This window comes from Orcinus orca, chromosome 16, assembly GCF_937001465.1.
Source record: "Orcinus orca chromosome 16, mOrcOrc1.1, whole genome shotgun sequence".
Classification (NCBI taxonomy): domain Eukaryota; kingdom Metazoa; phylum Chordata; class Mammalia; order Artiodactyla; family Delphinidae; genus Orcinus; species Orcinus orca.
Window position 1 is genome coordinate 73,490,181 of NC_064574.1, and position 17,723 is coordinate 73,507,903.

General features: G+C 37.7%; 2 protein-coding genes across 8 annotated transcripts in view; both read left to right on the plus strand.

The window, feature by feature from the left end:
* The window catches only part of LOC101274335 (S-adenosyl-L-methionine-dependent tRNA 4-demethylwyosine synthase TYW1), a 451,923-nt gene that overhangs the window by 100,701 nt on the left and 333,499 nt on the right, over positions 1-17,723 (plus strand). The window lies entirely within an intron of this gene.
* RABGEF1 (RAB guanine nucleotide exchange factor 1) overlaps positions 1-17,723 on the plus strand; it is an 87,691-nt gene that overhangs the window by 52,724 nt on the left and 17,244 nt on the right. For 6 of the 7 annotated variants that reach the window (XM_033426279.2, XM_033426276.2, XM_033426273.2 and 3 more), the window contains 2 exons: positions 1,894-2,060; positions 15,089-15,258. In XM_033426279.2, the coding sequence (XP_033282170.1) occupies positions 1,894-2,060; positions 15,089-15,258 (337 nt within the window). The remainder of the gene's footprint in view (positions 1-1,893; positions 2,061-15,088; positions 15,259-17,723) is intronic. The other variant, XM_033426274.2, reaches the window with a different exon arrangement.

Sequence of the window (17,723 nt, forward strand, 5' to 3'; positions counted from 1 at the left end):
TGTTGATTTGTATATATAATCCTTACATTATGGAAATTTAACTTTTCTTTTAAAAAATGGCATTTGTTAGTATTGTGCAGAAATATGATTATGATAAAAATTAAAACATAGAATGTCTAGTGAGCATAGGAACTAATAAAATACCATGAATAATGTTAATCCTTTACCAAAGCATCCTAGAAACTGTGAAGCTTCTCAATAAAAGAAAGACTGATCTCTGACAGCTTTTGCTAGTTTTTTTTGTATTTAATCAGGTGTATTCGTTGAGTGATTACTCTGCTACCATCTGTGATGAACTCAATATTATAAAGTACACTTGCTGCTTTCAGTGACTCCATAGTCAGTCAAAGACAGCAAATATAGACATATAACATTAACTCTTTCCTCGGGTTTCCCATTGCATTCCTGATAGTCTCTGTAGTTGATCCTATTTTAGAAAGAAAGTAGAGGCCACTAGGCATGAATTCCCTTAGCTTTCTCCCTTGTTATCAAACTGTGTCTTTATAGTAACTTCTGTTTTGTCTCAGAGAAAGATGTGTCCCTATTCCATTCTCACACCAACACCTCTACCTGTGATTTTGTTGCTGTTTCTTACTGCTTCCAATTGCGACCTTGCTTGAGATTTCCTACAGCACTTTCTGATATTTGAACAGGCATGAGAATCACCTGGAAAGCTTGTAAAAACCGTGGTCACTGAACCTCACCCTCAGAATCTCGGATTCTCGTAGGTTGGGAGTGAGGCCTGAGAGTTTGTATTTTTAACAAGTTCCCAGGTGATGTTGATGCTGCTGTCTGGGGAATCCACTTTGAGAACCATAGTTCTATAGATAGCCTTTGAGATTTACTATAAATACCTCAAATTCAGCTGGTCCAAGGCCAGATTTCTTGCTTTTATTTACTCTAATCCCCACTCCCACCAGTTCCTCCTAACCCTCCTCCGGTATCAATTAACGACATCACTATTTATTCAGTTGGCTAAAAAACATTAATTTCTCCTTCACCTCCCACACTGTTTACAACTAATTAAGCAAGTTCTGCTTATTCTAGCTAAGAGAAGTGTTTTGAATTTCATCCTTTCCTTTTTTCCAGGTTCTTATTTCTCTCACTTAAATCTTTGTAATATATTCTTAATTATTGTCTCTGTCCCTAGTCTCTCTGCCCCTCAAGTTGTCACACAGCTACCTGCATTACCTTTAAAACACAGATCAGATAATGGTAACTTACTGGATTATAGTCTTTCTTGGTTCCCCACCACATGATGAAATCCAGGATTATAGCAGGCTTGGCAGTCAAGGTTTCATACCACCTGGTGCCCAACTGTACATCCAGCATCATAGTCCATCACACCGTCAGTGATCTGACTACGTTGAATGAGCTTGGTCCACAACAAACGCCACATCCTTCACATGTGTAGTACCTTCTTCCTGGAATGCCCTTTTACTTGGCGGAATCCTCTTGATCCTTCTAAGACTGGCCTAAATGTCACCATTATAAAACCTTCTTGGACTCCTTCAGCAGATTTAGTTTATTTTTTCCTATGTTCTCATAGCACTTGGGTTTTGCTCTCTACTATAGGCACTGTTACATTGTGTGGTAATTATTTACTTGTCTTTTTCTCTCTTCCAACCTTGAGGTTGTCAGGGAAAAGGACTAGACTTTACTTGCTTTATGTAACACTAGTACAATTGCTGAATGAACATGATCCACGGAGAAGTCCCTTTTGAAGTTTGTAGTAGCACATAGAGCTTCCTGTCAGAGACCTCAGACCTATTTGGTGTATTTAGCCTCTAGCTCTACAAATTTTAAATCCCCAATTCATTGAGTTATTACCTTTAGATACAAGGAGAACTTGGAGAATATCAGGGTTAAACTTAACCTCTTCTTGAATTACAGACTACAGCGGGAGGAAGAAGAGGCCTTTGCCAGCAGCCAGAGCAGCCAAGGGGCCCAATCCCTCACATTTTCCAAGTTTGAAGAAAAGAAAACCAATGAGAAGACCCGCAAGGTTACCACAGTGAAGAAATTCTTCAGTGCTTCATCCAGGGTTGGATCAAAGAAGGGTAATTTTCTGATTCTCTTTTTTCTTTTGTGCCCAAAGAGGTATAGAGTAGATCCACAGTGTATGTGGGCTCAGCTTTCTAATTTCTGTAAGCGTTCAGAGAATATCAGCGCAGACTTGAGATGTTGGGTTTGAGGTGCAGATGACGTATGAAATCTCTTTGGTTGGAGGACATTGTGTTTTAGAGAACTTATTTACTCTATAAGAGGAATAAAGGTAATTGAAATATGTAGTTTTGGTTATAAAATTCATTCCCATCCCATCTGTTTGGATGTTTTATTTTTTGTGCCTTTAATTTTTGGATATTGGTTTATTCTCCTTTGTTTAATATCCTCACTATCCATACCTTATCAGAAATGACTGTTTCTAGCCTTAAAGTTGTCTAAAAAAGAAGTTTTCTGAGAGCTTGTTAGAGAGACAGCCTGTGTGTTGAGGAAATACTATGTAGAGAACATGTAGGAAAAGGCTCACTTTTGTATGTACTTGACCTTATTCATCCTACTTCTTAAAATTCCATATTAAACAAGCAGGAAGATTCTCGCTAGTGAGCAGATAGGCTAGTTGAAGTGGCCTAGTAGGAAGCAAGAAAGAATGTCTGTTGTTAGGGCTCAGTCTCTGAACCTTTATGTTGGTAATCAGAGCTATGCAGTAAATTTGAAATGGTGAGGGATAGTGGGAACCAACACTGATGCTTTCGGTAGAGCTGTTCTCTTAGACACTCCCTTGCACCCCCTCACCCCCTGCCCCCCAACCTGGGGTAATTGTCATGAGATTTTTGGTCTGCTTAAAGGAAGGGGCATAATAATATCACACCTTTTAAAAAAATTAATAATAATAAATATTACACCTTAAGATCTTTTCTGGTCTTTCGGATTTAATGACTATTGGTTTTTGTTTTATTAAAAGGAACAATTGCTTATCTAAAAACACAGCACGTCTCTTTAATAGAGGCAAACCTTTAAATAATCTTTTTGTTCATGTGAGTTGTTCTTGGTTGGCTGTCACTCAGCAGTTTTCTCTACAGTAGTAAGAAGGGAAATAATCAGTACCTGCTAGAGATTAAATGTATTTGATAAGAATGTATTTGGCTCATGATTTATTTATTAGAAGATAATGTAGTAGGGTGATTAAAACTGTAAGCTTTGGAGTCACCCTGGTTTGAGTCTCAGCTTTGCAGTTTGCTAGCTGTGTGACCTTAAGCAAGCTAATCTCTTTAAGCCCTGTCTATTCTGAGGGACAGTAATACCTATCATAGGCCTGTCTTGAGGATTAAATGAGCCGATGTGTGTACAGAGTTCAGCGCAGTACCTGACACACATAGTTAATCTCCAGTAAGTGTTAGCTATTTTAAAATGCCTGTTGTTTTTCTGACAAAATAATCTCTGCTGGTAAGGAGCTCAAAGGTATTGATCAAAGCCATTCATTCCTATTTAGCTTAAATTCTGTTTCCTGCTTTGAGAAAGTCTCATTAACCTTATGAATTTATAGATGTATGGTGAAATGGTATATGACAACAGATGAAATAGTAAAGAAATTGTAAAACCATCAGCTGTAACTGCCACATTTTACAGATGACAATATGAAAGCCCATAAAGGTTAACTAATTTACCCAGGGTCATATAATGAGTTGATGTGTTAGACCTCAGGTCTCCTAACTCCTGGTTAAGCTTTTTTCCATTATATCCCTTGATCTTGAAATATGTGTTTTTATCTATAACTATATCTGTGTCTGTATCTAGATAGATAGATAATGAAGTTTCTATTACTGAAGTGCTTAATAGTCACATACATTCATTGACTATACTTGGCAATTTTAAAAAATCATATCCTAAGACCTTCTGTACAGTATACATTATATTATGGAGAGAAGATTTGTACTTTAAAAGAAAAATTTCAAGTGATTTTTTATCTTAAAAACTCTTATGTGGAATAGTTCTTACCTTTTTTCTTCTTTTTAGAATGATAGATTTTTACTTTATTTTTTTTGATCTTTAGCTGTTTTTTTGTCTATAGAAAGCATATGGTGAGAAAGACCTCAAAGTGTTGAGGAAAAAATTGATGTGTGTACATTAGAAAAGAGGATGCTGTTGGATCTTTGTTTCACAGATTGCTTATGTAACTCTGCCAGGCGAACTTTGCATTTCAGGCTGATTATTTGTTTGGCCTTTGCATGTGGATAAAGTTAGCCTATACTAAATGCAGTTTTAATTTATTGACTGTAGACTACAATAAACCTTTTGTGTTCTGTATTCTTTATTTCACTTTGTTAATCCAAGATGTCCTTGCTCTTAATATTTTACTTGCTTCTATTGGTAGCATGAAAGAAAGCTCTTAAGCCAGGGCAGGTTGGTAGTATATAGAAGACAAATAACCTTCTAAGGGATTTGAAAACTATTTTAACTTCCTGTTAGAATTGGCTGTCCCTCCAGAGGAGGTAAATGGAACAGCTTGACTGTAAAGACTCAGAATTTACTTTTAGTTCTTTACTCTCCAAAGTAAGGTTGAGTGAGCTATAGTTTAGAGTAAATCATAGGGGGTCAGCCAAGTCGAAATACTTGCTCATATGTTCCAAAATGCCCTTTTCTTTTGGAGCTCAAGTAGATGTTGTCACCCAGAGTAGACTCTTGTGTACATCTTTTACAAACTAATCTGAAAGCAGTGCTCTAAGGAGGAATATCTTTTCTTTTTTTAGAATTAAAATACCAATCTTTCTACTCAGACCTTAGAGTCTAAATACTGTTCTTCACTGAAGTGAATTAAGGTTCCTTGGAGAAATGACTGATTCTGGAACTTGAGCTGGGAAAGAAGGGCCCCTCAGAAATGTTGGGGACAGGTCAAAGGCCCAGAAGTCAGCTTGAATGGGTTCCCACTGGCCAAAGACAATAAATGGAGTGTAAATGAATAAAACAATAATTCATTAGTCCGTCCAACTAATAAAATAGATAAATAATTAGATAAAGAAGAGGAGAACCTTACCATAGGATCTTGACTAATAAATATAGGAGTGATGGAGATAGAAAATCACCATTTTGTAGTCATCCTAATAAGAATTGATTCAGACAAGTTTCATCAGTGTGGATGCTAACTCTGGGATGAGAGGAGGGGGTTTCCCGAGGAACAAGTTATGAACATGATCTCAAATTAACTCCCACAACTTATTTATTAATTCCAAGTAGAGAAATGGCAGCTACATAATGATGGGGGGAAATGGACATCCTGTGCCTCTAGATATGTTACTTTGAGAAGAACACAACATGAATTATGTAATAACTAAGCTGAAAATTTATAACCTGAAATCCAGTCATGAGGAAACAGTAGAGGAACCCAAATTGAAGTGCATTGAATAAAATAAACTGGACTGTATTCTTCAAAATTGTCAGTGTCATAAAAAAACAAAGGAAGTCTGGAGAACGTTTCTAGATGAGAGGAGACTAAGTATACATGACCACTAAATGAATGTGTGACCCTCAAGTTGGTCCTGTGTAAAAAACAAATACTTTTTTTTAATAACTACAGTTAGCAACAGAATATCCTTGTTGCTGAGAAATACTCATACTATAAGGGGTAAAGCGCATGAAACATACAATCTACTCTGAAAAAATTTAGAAAAATAATACACACAGACATGGAACAAAATGTTAAAATTTTGTAAATCTGGATAAAGGGTATAAAGGAATTCTTTGTAACAATCTTGCAGATTTTCTGTAAATTTGAAGTTATTTCAAAATAAGATTTAAAAAACAAAACTATAATCCTCTTACACTCAGTGCTATCCCAAGACCCGAATTTCAGATGTTAATTAAGTTGAAGCATGGTGTTAATTACATCGTTTGAAGAATTACTAATGAATTGCTACTTTAATCATGTGGGCCTCTTTGGTACTTAGATGAAACTGAAGTAACGATTCCCCAGGTTGAATTTGGAACCAGTTTTATAATTGTGCCTGTTTTTACAGTCATTTCTCAGGTACACTCAGCTTGATTGCCTTTTCTTGTCTACTCCAAAAATTTTTTTATCTTGTAAAATCATCTTTTATAATGTTTTGAATATAATGTATTTGGAACATGATCAGTTTCTGACTTTCATTGATAAGGACAATGAGAAATTTTTTCCCTGAACCAAATATGTGGTTTCTTTTATTTTACAATACCAACTGGATATCCAGCAAGTCAGTCCTGTTCTGACCCCAACTACGCAGTCAGCACAGACTCCATAGGTTAAGGGCTGGACCCCACAAGACTGCCCCCACCTCAGATGCCAGCTGCAATCCCCAGGAGTGGGGACACCCGTACTTCTGACCAACCAGGTGTAAATAGGGGGTTCCCACAACCTTCTCCTTAGGTTTGATAATTTGTTAGAACTGTCTCAGGAAGACAGTTTGTTTATGCTTATGGGTTTGTTAAAGAATACAACTCAGGAACAGCCAAATGGAAGAGAGATGCATAGGGCAAGGTAGGGGAGGGGGGCACCAAGCTTCCATGCCATCTGGGCATTTGCTCCCAGCACCTCGATGCGTTCATCAATGTGGAAGCTCCCCAAACCTTGTCATATAAGGGTTTTTATGGAGGTTTCATTTTGTAGGCATGGCTGATCAAATCATTGGCCATTGGTGATCAAAAATATCTATCCCTGGGCCCAAAACCAAATATATATATTTTTTATTATACTACAGACTATCTGCCTTTTAGTCCATATTATATATCTATGGTCAAAACAGCTGAAAAAGTCAGAAGAACTATAATATTCTACTGAGTTGTCCTTATTCTATTTGGATAATCTGAGAAACGTGGGATTTTCAGTAAATTTTTTTAACATTGAGATACAAAATATGTTTTTAGTACTAAAATGGTGTTAACCATCTTTACTACATGATCACGCTCTATTTTGATATTGACATTTTTAGGTTGTGTTTACTCTTTCACAGCTATCCTTCAAATAGCCTTTTTGTTGAAGATTTTGCTTTTATAAATTTATTTATTTACTTTTGGCTGCATTGGGTCTTTGTTGCTGCACGCGGGCTTTCTCTAGTTGCGGCGAGAGGGGGCTACTCTTTGCACAACTGCGAGCGGTGCGCGGGCTTCTCATTGCGGTGGCTTCTCTAGGCGCGTGGGCTTCAGTAGTTGTGGCATGCAGACTCAGTAGTTGTGGCTCACGGGCTCTAGAGCACAGGCTCAGTAGTTGTGGTGCACGGGCGTAGTTGCTCCGCGGCATGTGGGATCTTCCCGGACCAGGGCTCGAATCCCTGTCCCCCCTGCATTGGCAGGCGGATTCTTAACCACTGCGCCACCAGGGAAGCCCCTTGAAGATTTTGCTTTTATAGGTTTACTTTATTGAAGATTTAATTCGATTTAATATGTCATCTGGCTTGCAGACAGCCTTACGTAGTAGGTGCTCAGTTGATACTCGTTGCTTAATTTAAATAGGAATAAATATGCTATAATGATAGGAGGGAATTATGGTGTGACTATGAAGAACTTGGGCTTGGGAGTCAAACAGATCTGGATTTAAATCCCAGATTATCTTCTTTTTCTTTGTTTTTTTTTGTTTGTTTGTTTTTTTGCGGTAGGCGGGTCTCTCACTGTTGTGGCCCCTCCCGCTGCGGAGCACAGGCTCCAGACGCGCAGGCTCAGCGGCCATGGCTCACGGGCCCAGCCGCTTTGCGGCATGTTGGATCTTCTCAGACCGGGGCACGAACCCGTGTCCCCTGCATCGGCAGGCGGACTCTAAACCACTGCGCCACCAGGGAAGCCCCCAGCTTTTCTTCTTAACCTGTGTAACATGTCTCACGTAAATGACTTAACCTCTAACCTCATTGTATTCATGTGTAAAATGATAATTCCACCTACCTAACAAAAAAATTTTATTGGTGTGTACATTTATTATTTCATATGGTTTCAGGAATATAACAAAATTGTTAAGGGTTGATGAGAATGTGGAGTAAAGCACAGTGTCTGCCATGTAGAAAATTGTCCTTGAATGATAGCTTAAACATTATACTTCAAGAGCACATTTTGTTCTGCTGCCAAGACTTTTTAAAACTGAGTGTTTGGATTGGGAAATGGAAAGCTTGATAATCATAACAGACTGGCTATACTTGAAATACAAGTTTTGCTTCTGTATTAAAAACACAGGGCTATTTAGACTACTTATATTTAATGAAATTTTTGATAAGATGGAGCTTAAACCTACCATTTTGCTCTGTTTTCTATTTATCCCATCTGGTTATAATGCTTTCTCTCCTCTTTTCTTGCCTTCCTTTTGTGTTTTGTTTTTTTTTAATTATAAATTTATTTATTTATTTTTGGCTGCGTTGGGTCTTCGCTGCTGCGTGCAGGCTTTCTGTAGTTGCAGACAGCGGGGGCTACTCTTTGTTGCGGTGCGCGGGCTTCTCATTGCGGTGGCTTCTTTTGTTGTGGAGCACGGGCTCTAGGCGCGCGGGCTCAGTAGTTGTGGCCCACAGGCTCTAGGGCACAGGCTCAGTAGTTGTGGTTCACAGTCTTAGTTGCTCCGCGGCATGTGGAATCTTCCCGGACCAGGGCTTGAACCCGTGTCCCCTGCATTGGCAGGCGGATTCTTAACCACTGAGTCACCAGGGAAGCCCTTAAGTAAATTTTTGAATGAGAAAATGTCTTTTATAGTTGCCCACATATTTGTCATTGCTGATACTCTTTGTTCCTGCCTAGTAGGAAAAATGAATCATTTCCTGTCATGTGTGCTCAGGAGATTGTTCTGCCCACTGCTTTACCCAGTTTTTTCTCACGTGCATGTGCAGTACTCAGTCAGAGACTCAAGGGAACCCCTCTGCAGTTATCTGGAGATTTTTCTTTGCAGCCCATCCTCTATGTGTTTTGCCACGCAAATTCTGGCAACTCTGGCCTTCTTGAGCTCTAAATATTGTTTCCCCAATTCAGCAAGTCTGCTAGGCTCTGTTTGAGTTGCCTCTCCCTGTGCCAAGGCCTAAAAACTCTACCTGCAGTGAGCTGGGGCACTTGTAAGATTTACCATGTTTGTCCCCTTCTCTCAGGGGTTACTCTCCCCACTGCCTGTTGGCCAGTGTTGAAAACCATTTTTTCATGTGTTTTGTCTGATTTTTCTAGTTGTTAAGGCAGTAGGGTAAACCTAATCCCTGGTGTTCCATCACGACTAGGGGTGGAATTTATCAGATTGAGTGAAAGGTTAAATTCCAAGTATTAAAGAATATTTTCTAATTGTACAGGGTGTCAAATATAATTTTAGGTTTTCCATATTGGTAAAAAAAAGTTTCAGAAACGATGTGCCAGTTTTTGTTTTGAGTTAAATTAGGCCTTATTTGCTTAAAAAAAAAAGGTAGTACATCCAAATGGCTCAAAAATAAAAGGTATATATGGTCCCTCACCCGTCTAGTTCCCAGTCCTTCCCCCATATTCAGACAACTTTTGTTACTAATTTGTGTATCATTCTTTTGTTTTCATTTATAAACACATTTGTTCTTATCCCAGTCCTCCTATTTTACATAAAAGCACACTACGCATACCCTGCTTTTTTAGCTTAGCAATATATTTAAGAACTCTTTCCTTATCGGTACATAAAAAGGATACTTTTAAAATTTTAAGCTACGTAATATTCCACTTTATGGATTAAGCCAAAGTTTATTTAGTCCCTTAGCAGTGGCCATTTATGCCATCTTCAGACCTCTCCTTTTACAAGTACTAAAATGAGTAGCCTTGTACATATTTCATTTTGTACATGTGCAATTATGTCAGTGGAAAATTTCTCAGAAATGGAATTGTTGGATCATAGGATAAATGTATTTTTAATTTTGATGATTATTGCCAAATTGCATTCCATTGCAGGTGTGTCATTTTACATTCCTACCTCCATAGTATAAGTGCCTTTTCCCCTATATCCTCATCAACATCAAACTTCAGATTTTTGCCGACTTGTTAATTTTTAAAATGACCTCTAATAATAGTTTTTTTTCTTTGTCTTTTTTTTAAATCTTATTGGAGTATAATTACTTTACAATGTTGTGTTAGTTTCTGCTGTACAACAATACTAGTAGGTTTAATTTGCACATTTGTTATCGTGTGTGAGATTGAGTATATTTCCTGTGCTTAAGATCCATCTATGTTTCCCTTCTGTGCAGTGTTAGTATTCTTCACTCATTTTTCTATTGAACCGTTGGATTTTTCTTCCTCTATATTTATAGGAGTCCTTGTATATTAGGGAGAACAGCCCTTTGTGATGTAGCTTACAAACATTTTTTCCAGTTGGTTGTCTGACTTTTGACAGTATTTTTAGCCATACATATAGTGTGTTTTTATGTGCCCTTCTTCTCTTCTTTATGTTTTCTTTTAATATGATTGAATTCTTTTAGGGTGTCTACATTTTTTTTCATAACTTAAAAAAATTTTTTTCTTTAATTTAATTAAATTTATTTATTTATTTATTCATTCATTCAGCTGCGCCAGGTCTTAGTTGCAGCACTCGGGATCTTTTAGTTGCGGCATGCAGAATCTTCATTTGTGGCATGTGGGCTTTTAGTTGCAGCATGTGGGATCTAGTTCCCTGATCAGGGATCGAACCTGAGCCCCCTGCTTTGGGAGCGTGGAGTTTAAACCACTAGACCACCAGGGAAGTCCCAGGGCTTCTCCATTTTGAATCATAGTTAGGAAGCACCTGATACTTTAGAAGATAGGGAGATACGTGATTTGGAAAGATAACCATAAAGTGCAATTTTGATCTGCTAACTACTTAATATCAACATGCAGTTTAGAGGGGAAAAGGGGGTTTTTTGTTTGTTTATTTTTTCATATTCTTGTCATTACGGTTTATTACGGGATATTGAATTTTGTTCCCTGTGCTATACATTATATCCTTGTTGTTTATTTTTATATGTGGTAGTTTGTATCTGCTAATCCCAAACTCCCACTTCATCCCTCCCTCACCCTCTACCCCCTGTGGTAACCATAAGTTTGTTTTCCATGTCTGTGAGTCTGTTTCTGTTTGGTAAATAAGCTTATTTGTGTCATATTTTAGGTTCCACATATAAGTGATATCATATGGTATTTGTCGTACTCTTTCTGACTTACTTCACTTAGTATAATAATCTCTAGGTCCATACATGTTGCTGCAAATGGCATTCTTTCTTTTTTATGGCTGAATAGTATTCCATTGTGTATATACACCACTTCTTTATCCATTCATCTGTTGACATTTAGGTGCTTCCATGTCTTGGCTATTGTACATAGTGCTCCTGTGAACATTGTGATGCATGTATCTTTTTGAATTACAGTTTTGTCTGGATATATGCCCAGGAGTGGGATTGCTGGATTATATGGCAACTCTATTTTTAGTTTTTTGAGAAACCTCCATACTGTTTTACATAGTGGCTGCACGAATTTACATTTCCACCAACAGTGTAAGAGGGTTCCCTTTTCTCCACACCCTCTCCAGCATTTGTTATTTGTAGACTTTTTAATTGAATTTTTTTTGGCCACACAGTGCTGCATGCAGGATCTTAGTTCCCTGACCAGGGACTGAACCTGTGCCCCCTGCAGTGGAAGCATGGAATCCTAACCACAGGACTGCCAGGGAATTCCTGTGGACTTTTTTTTTTTTTTTTTTTGTGGTACGCGGGCCTCTCACCGTTGTGGCCTCTCCCGTTGCGGAGCACAGGCTCCAGATGCGCAGGCTCAGCGGCCGTGGCTCACGGGCCCAGCTGTTTTGCGGCATGTGGGATCTTCCCGGACTGGGGCACGAACCCATGTCCCCTGCATCTGCAGGCAGACTCTCAACCACTGCGCCACCAGGGAAGCCCTGTAGACTTTTTAATGATGGCCATTCTGACCGGTGTGAGGTGGTACCTCATTGTAGTTTTGATTTGCATTTCTCTAATAATTAGCAATGGTGAGCATCTTTTCATGTGCCTTTTGGCCATCTGTTTTTCTTCTTTGGAGAAATGTCTGTTTAGGTCTTTTCCCCATTTTTTTACTGGGTTGTTTGTTTTTTTGTTACTGAGTTGTATGAGCTGTTTGTATATTTTGGAAATTAAGCTCTTGTCAGTTGCTTTGTTTGCAAATATTTTCTCCCAGTCTGTAGGTTGTCATTTTGTGCCTTTTGGTTTCCTTTGCTGTGCAAAATATTATGCGTTTGATTAGGTTCCATTTGTTTATTTTTGCTTTTATTTCTATTGCCTGGGGAGACTGACCCAGGAAAACATTGGTGGGATTTATGTCAGAGAATGTTTTCCCTATGTTCTCTTCTAGGAGTTTTATGGTGTCATGTCTTACACTTAAGTCTTAAAGCCATTTTGAGTTTATTTTTGTGTATGGTGTGAGAATGTGTTCTAACTTCGTTGATTTGCGTGTGGCTGTCCAGCTTTCCCAACACCACTTGCTGAAGAGACTATCTTTTCTCCATTGTATATTCTTGCCTCCTTTGTCTTTGTTTTGGGGTGTGTGTGTGTGTGTGTGTTTTGTTTTGTGGCTGCATTGCTTGGCATATGGGATCTTAGTTCCCTAACCAGGGATTGAACCCATGCCCCTTGCAGTGGAAGCATGAAGTCTTAACCACTGAACCACCAGGGAAGTCCCTCTTGCCTCCTTTGTCGAAGATTAATTGACTGTAGCTGTGTGGGTTTATTTCTGGGCTCTCTGTTCTGTGCCATTGATCCATATGTCTATTTTTGTGCCAGTACCACACTGTTTTGATTACTGTAGCTTTGTAGTATTGTCTGAAGTTTCAAAGGGTTATACCCTCAGCTTTGTTCTTTTTACTTAGTTTTGCTTTGGGAATTCTGGGTCTTTTATGGCTCCATATAAATTTTAGGATTTTTGTTTTAGTTCTGATAGGGATCACATTAACTCGGTAGATTGCTTTGGTTAGTATGGCCATTTTAACAATATTAATTCTTCCAATCCAAGAGCATGGCATATCTTTCCATTTATTTGAATTATCTTCAGTTTTCTTTATCAGTGTTTTATAGTCCTCAGCATGTAAGTCTTTTACTTCCTTGGTCAGGTTTATGCCTAAGTTTTTTGTGTGTTTTTTATTTGATGTGATTTTAAAGGGTTTTTGTTTGTTTGTTTTTACTTTTCTGATATTTCATTGTTAGTGTAAAGAAATGCAACAGATTCCTTTATGTTAATCCTGTATCCTGCTACCATGCTGAATTTGTTTATCAGTTCTAGTAGTTTTTGTGTGGAGTCTTCAGGGTTTTCTGTGTATAGTATCATGTCGTCTCCATATAATGACAATTTTACCTCTTCCAATTTGGGTACCTTTTATTTCTTTTTCTTGTCTGATTTCTGTGGCTAGGACCTCCAATAGTATGTTGAATAGAAGTGGTAAGAATGAGCATCCTTGTCTTGTTTCAGATTTTAGCAGGAAGGCTTTCAACATTTCACCGTTGAGTATTATATTGGTTGTGGGTTTGTCATAAATAGCTTTATTATGTTGAGATATGTTGCCTCTATAGCCATTTTGGTAAGAGTTTTTATTGTGAATAGATGTTGAATTTTATCAAATGCTTTTTCTGCATCTGTTGAGATGATCATGTGGTTTTGTCTTTTCTTTTGTTGGTGTGGTGTATCACATTGATTTGTGTACGTTGGAAAAGGGTTTTTTTGAAGTGAGAGGTGGAATCTTTAGTTTGACCTATGTAGTTAAGATATATTTTTACATGATCTGTGTGTGTTTGTCTCACTTGAATAAACCAGTCACTCTAATAGGGGTAATGCTTTTATTATCTTAAAACTTTATTGCTGCTACATCATTAAAATGTATTTCAGATACTAAAGCTCAAAAAATAAGGTTGTAAGAAGTTACCCTGAAACAGATTCACAGACATAGAAACAGACTTATGGTTACCAAAGGAGAAAGGGGGTAGGGGAGGAATAAATTAGGAGTTTGGGATTAGCAGATACAAACTGTTGTATATAAAATAAACAACAAGGTCCTACTGTATAGCACAGGGAACTATATTCAATATCCTGTAATAAACCATAATGAAAGAGAATATGAAAAAGAATATATTTATATGTATATATAACTGAATCACTTTGCTGTACACAAGAAACTAACACAGCATTGTAAATCATCTATACTTCAGTTAAAAAAAAAGAAATTGCTCTGAGAAAGCATGTAATAGGTTGATTTTAATACCTACAAAAGGTACTTTTTCTTCCTAATTATCTTTTTTTGTGTGTGTATAGAAAAGGATCATGGGTATATGAGATACTTTAATTCCTTTCAGGTATTGCATTAGAGAGCACAATTCAAAATCAGGAGGCTTAGAAGGTGATCAGAAACAAAGTGATATTTCATGTTTTCTGAGAGCACTTACCCTATTACAACACCCTTATCTCTGCTATGTAAAGGTCTTATTTTCCTTTCAGTGTATTTATTTGAAGAGGGCAAAGAGTTGTGTGGCCAACTGATTGGACAGTGGGTTTTTTTTTGCTTCTCTTGCCTCTGTTCTGTCATGGTCACTGTGCTACTTTGGATGCATACTTTCACTTTGAGCAGTATGACTTGAAGTTTGAATGGTGGGTAAATAATTGTTCATCTCCACATAAAAATTGTTCATCTCTTTGCCTTTTTGGCAAATCAAGTGGATTTGGGAAACTTGTCTAGCATAAGTCATCTATAATTTTTGTGCTTCTACTGATTGTTATTTTACATGTTGACTGGTTTTGTAAATTCATGCAGTCTTTGAGAGAGTTGTTCAAGATAGCAATGCCATTTCAGTGTTAACGATTAAATATATAGATCAAAGCATGATATATTTTGGCTAAGAAGATACTGATAGAGCACCTTTATTTGAATAGGAGTATCTTTTAGATATGTAGTTTTATCTAATTGTACTTCCTACTCATAAAATAGATTTAGCTTACTTTAAGGAAAATCCAGATATTTAAACATAAAATAATTTAAATTCAAGTTTAACTTTGATTTAGCATAATTTAAATAATCTTAAATTAGATACTGAAAGTAACTCCATGCATGGCTCTTCTGTGTAATGAAACTTACTATGTTTAATTTTCCCAGCAGAAATTCAGGAACCAAAAGCTCCCAGTCCTTCTATAAACCGGCAAACCAGCATTGAAACGGATAGAGTGTCTAAAGAGTTCATAGAATTTCTCAAGACCTTCCACAAGACAGGCCAAGAAATCTATAAGCAGACCAAGCTGTTTTTGGAAACAATGCATTACAAAAGGGTAGGTTGGGAACCACTTAGCAACATAGAGTTTTGGTTTTAGGAAAGGTCTTAGAGATAATGTAGTGTAACTTTGTCATTTTACAACTGAGAAAATAAAGACCCAGAAATGTTAAGTGACTTACCTGAGAAATGTCACTGAACCAAGTTAAACACGCCTCCTAGGCTAATACTTTTCCTCTGCAACTCAATGGTGTTTGGATCATCTTCGCATGGAACGTCTGGCATCAGAGCTACTTATGTTGTGTACTTTAGTAAAGGCCTTCCTAACTTGTCACCTTGTAAATAGTGTAAACTGCCAAGAGAGCCATAGTAGACCTTGAACTCTAAGTAACAGTCATTAGACCAATTAGGTTTATTTAGTTTTGTTTTGTATTCTTTTTTTTTTTTTTTTTTTTGCAATATGTGGGCCTCTCACTGTTGCGGAGCCCAGGCTCCGGATGCGCAGGCTCAGCGGCCATGGCTCACGGGCCCAGCCGCTCCACGGCATGTGGGATCTCCCCGGGCCGGGGCACAAACCCGTGTCCCCTGCATCGGCAGGCAGACTCTCAACCACTGTGCCACCAGGGAAGCCCTGTATTGATTTTTAATTTTCCTCTCCTTTCTCAGGTAGAGAAGGGAAAGCTAAAATTTAAACATTGAAAGGGACCTTAGCAACTATATAGTTACCGTCCCTTTATTTTACAGGTGGGGAAGTTGAGAGCCAGAGAGGATAAGTGACTTGTCCAAGGTCACTTGGATAACACCTTGTGTCTTCCACACATGTGTCTTTGACCTGTACTTTCTAACCCATAATTTCAACAATGAACCACTCTTGCCCACATCTTTTTCCTCTTCATTCCTATTTTCTCCAGTCCTAGTGTATGCCCAGTGGTGAGCAACCTTTTTACCACATATGGGTCAAGTCTAGAAAATTAAGTATTTTCAGAATTGCATTAAATTTTTTTCAGCCATTTTATCTTTATCAGGAAACATTTAATATCTCTACCAAGATTTTTTTTTTTTAATTTCCTCATTCCCAGAAGGTATCTCTTTTGGCTGAAATTTCATTCAGCACCCACATAATCCACACACATTGCAGTATTGCAATGTAACGCTTGACTTTTCAACTAATGTTGTTTGCTAAGACTCTTCAGAAGCTGAAGGGTTTATTTATTTATTTATTTTGCGGTACGCAGGCCTCTCACTGTTGTGGCCTCTCCTGTTGCGGAGCACAGGCTCCGGACGCGCAGGCTCAGCGGCCATGGCTCACGGGCCTAGCCGCTCCGCGGCATGTGGGATTTTCCCGGACCAGGGCACGAACCCGTGTCCCCTGCATCGGCAGGCGGACTCTCAACCATTGCGCCACCAGGGAAGCCCAAGGGTTTATTTTTTTACCCTTTTTTCTTTTTGATTAATCTCATTAGCTGCTTAATAGTCCCTTGTAGTCCCTTTTCACATTCTTTAAGAGATATTTCTATTACACACAAGACAGGCAGTGACATCATTAGCACAGAATTCATTTATGTTGAACATACAGTTGTCATCAGCTACTTTTTTCTTCTTTGAAGTTACCACAGCAAGAATTTAAATTTTATTGAGAAAATGAGAAGGTGGGGGAGGGAGTGGGGTGCTAAGAAGAAGCTAAAGAAGAATTTACAAGGTTTAGTTTTTTAAACTTATTATTGTTACATATTTAGTTTACATAACTAGAATTTAAGAATCTCACTGTGAGAACCAAGCTTCAAATAGGTTTAAGAGTGGCCATGGACTCAGGGATGTATATGGTCACCAGTGAAATGAAGAATGTCTAGATTTCTTTGTCATTTGGACGAAAAACTGTATGTGCCCAGGGTAATTTTAAAACATTATGTAGACCCAGTTAGATGTTCACCTTTCCCATCATAACTTGAAAACCATATTTTCTAACTTAATAAGCTCCCTGACTTGGTAAAAAATTTTTTTCCACAAATTTATTCATATGAAAATATTTTCAAAACACACAGATCACAGTTAAATCAAAGTAAATAAGACTCCTAGAGAAACTCTTTTGCTGCCCAAACTGTTTAAATCCTGTCCTTGCTAATTGTTGATAAATTCCTCACATACATTTTCCCCTGTTCTGAAAGTGTAGCTTGCCCCATTTTTAAAAGTATAACCTTTGTAACCCTCTGCTGCCTCAAAATTTAGACCCTTTAATTGATTGGATATTGCATTAAAGCTTTTTAATAAATGAACTTTCTGGGTTTTTCAATGCTGTTTTTAAAACACGATTTCTTTATTAGTAGTAGTTCAAATATGCTTTTTTTCCTTGCGAAGGAAGCAGTCAAGCACAATGTTAAGACCTTTTGCTGATTTCAGTGTTCTTTTCCCAGCCATTCATTCTGTAAAAGTCTGGTATTGATTATATTATATACTTAAAGTTTTTCTGATATTAATTCTCCTGAAAAACTGTTTTCTAAACCTGAATGAGGAGAAAGAAAATAT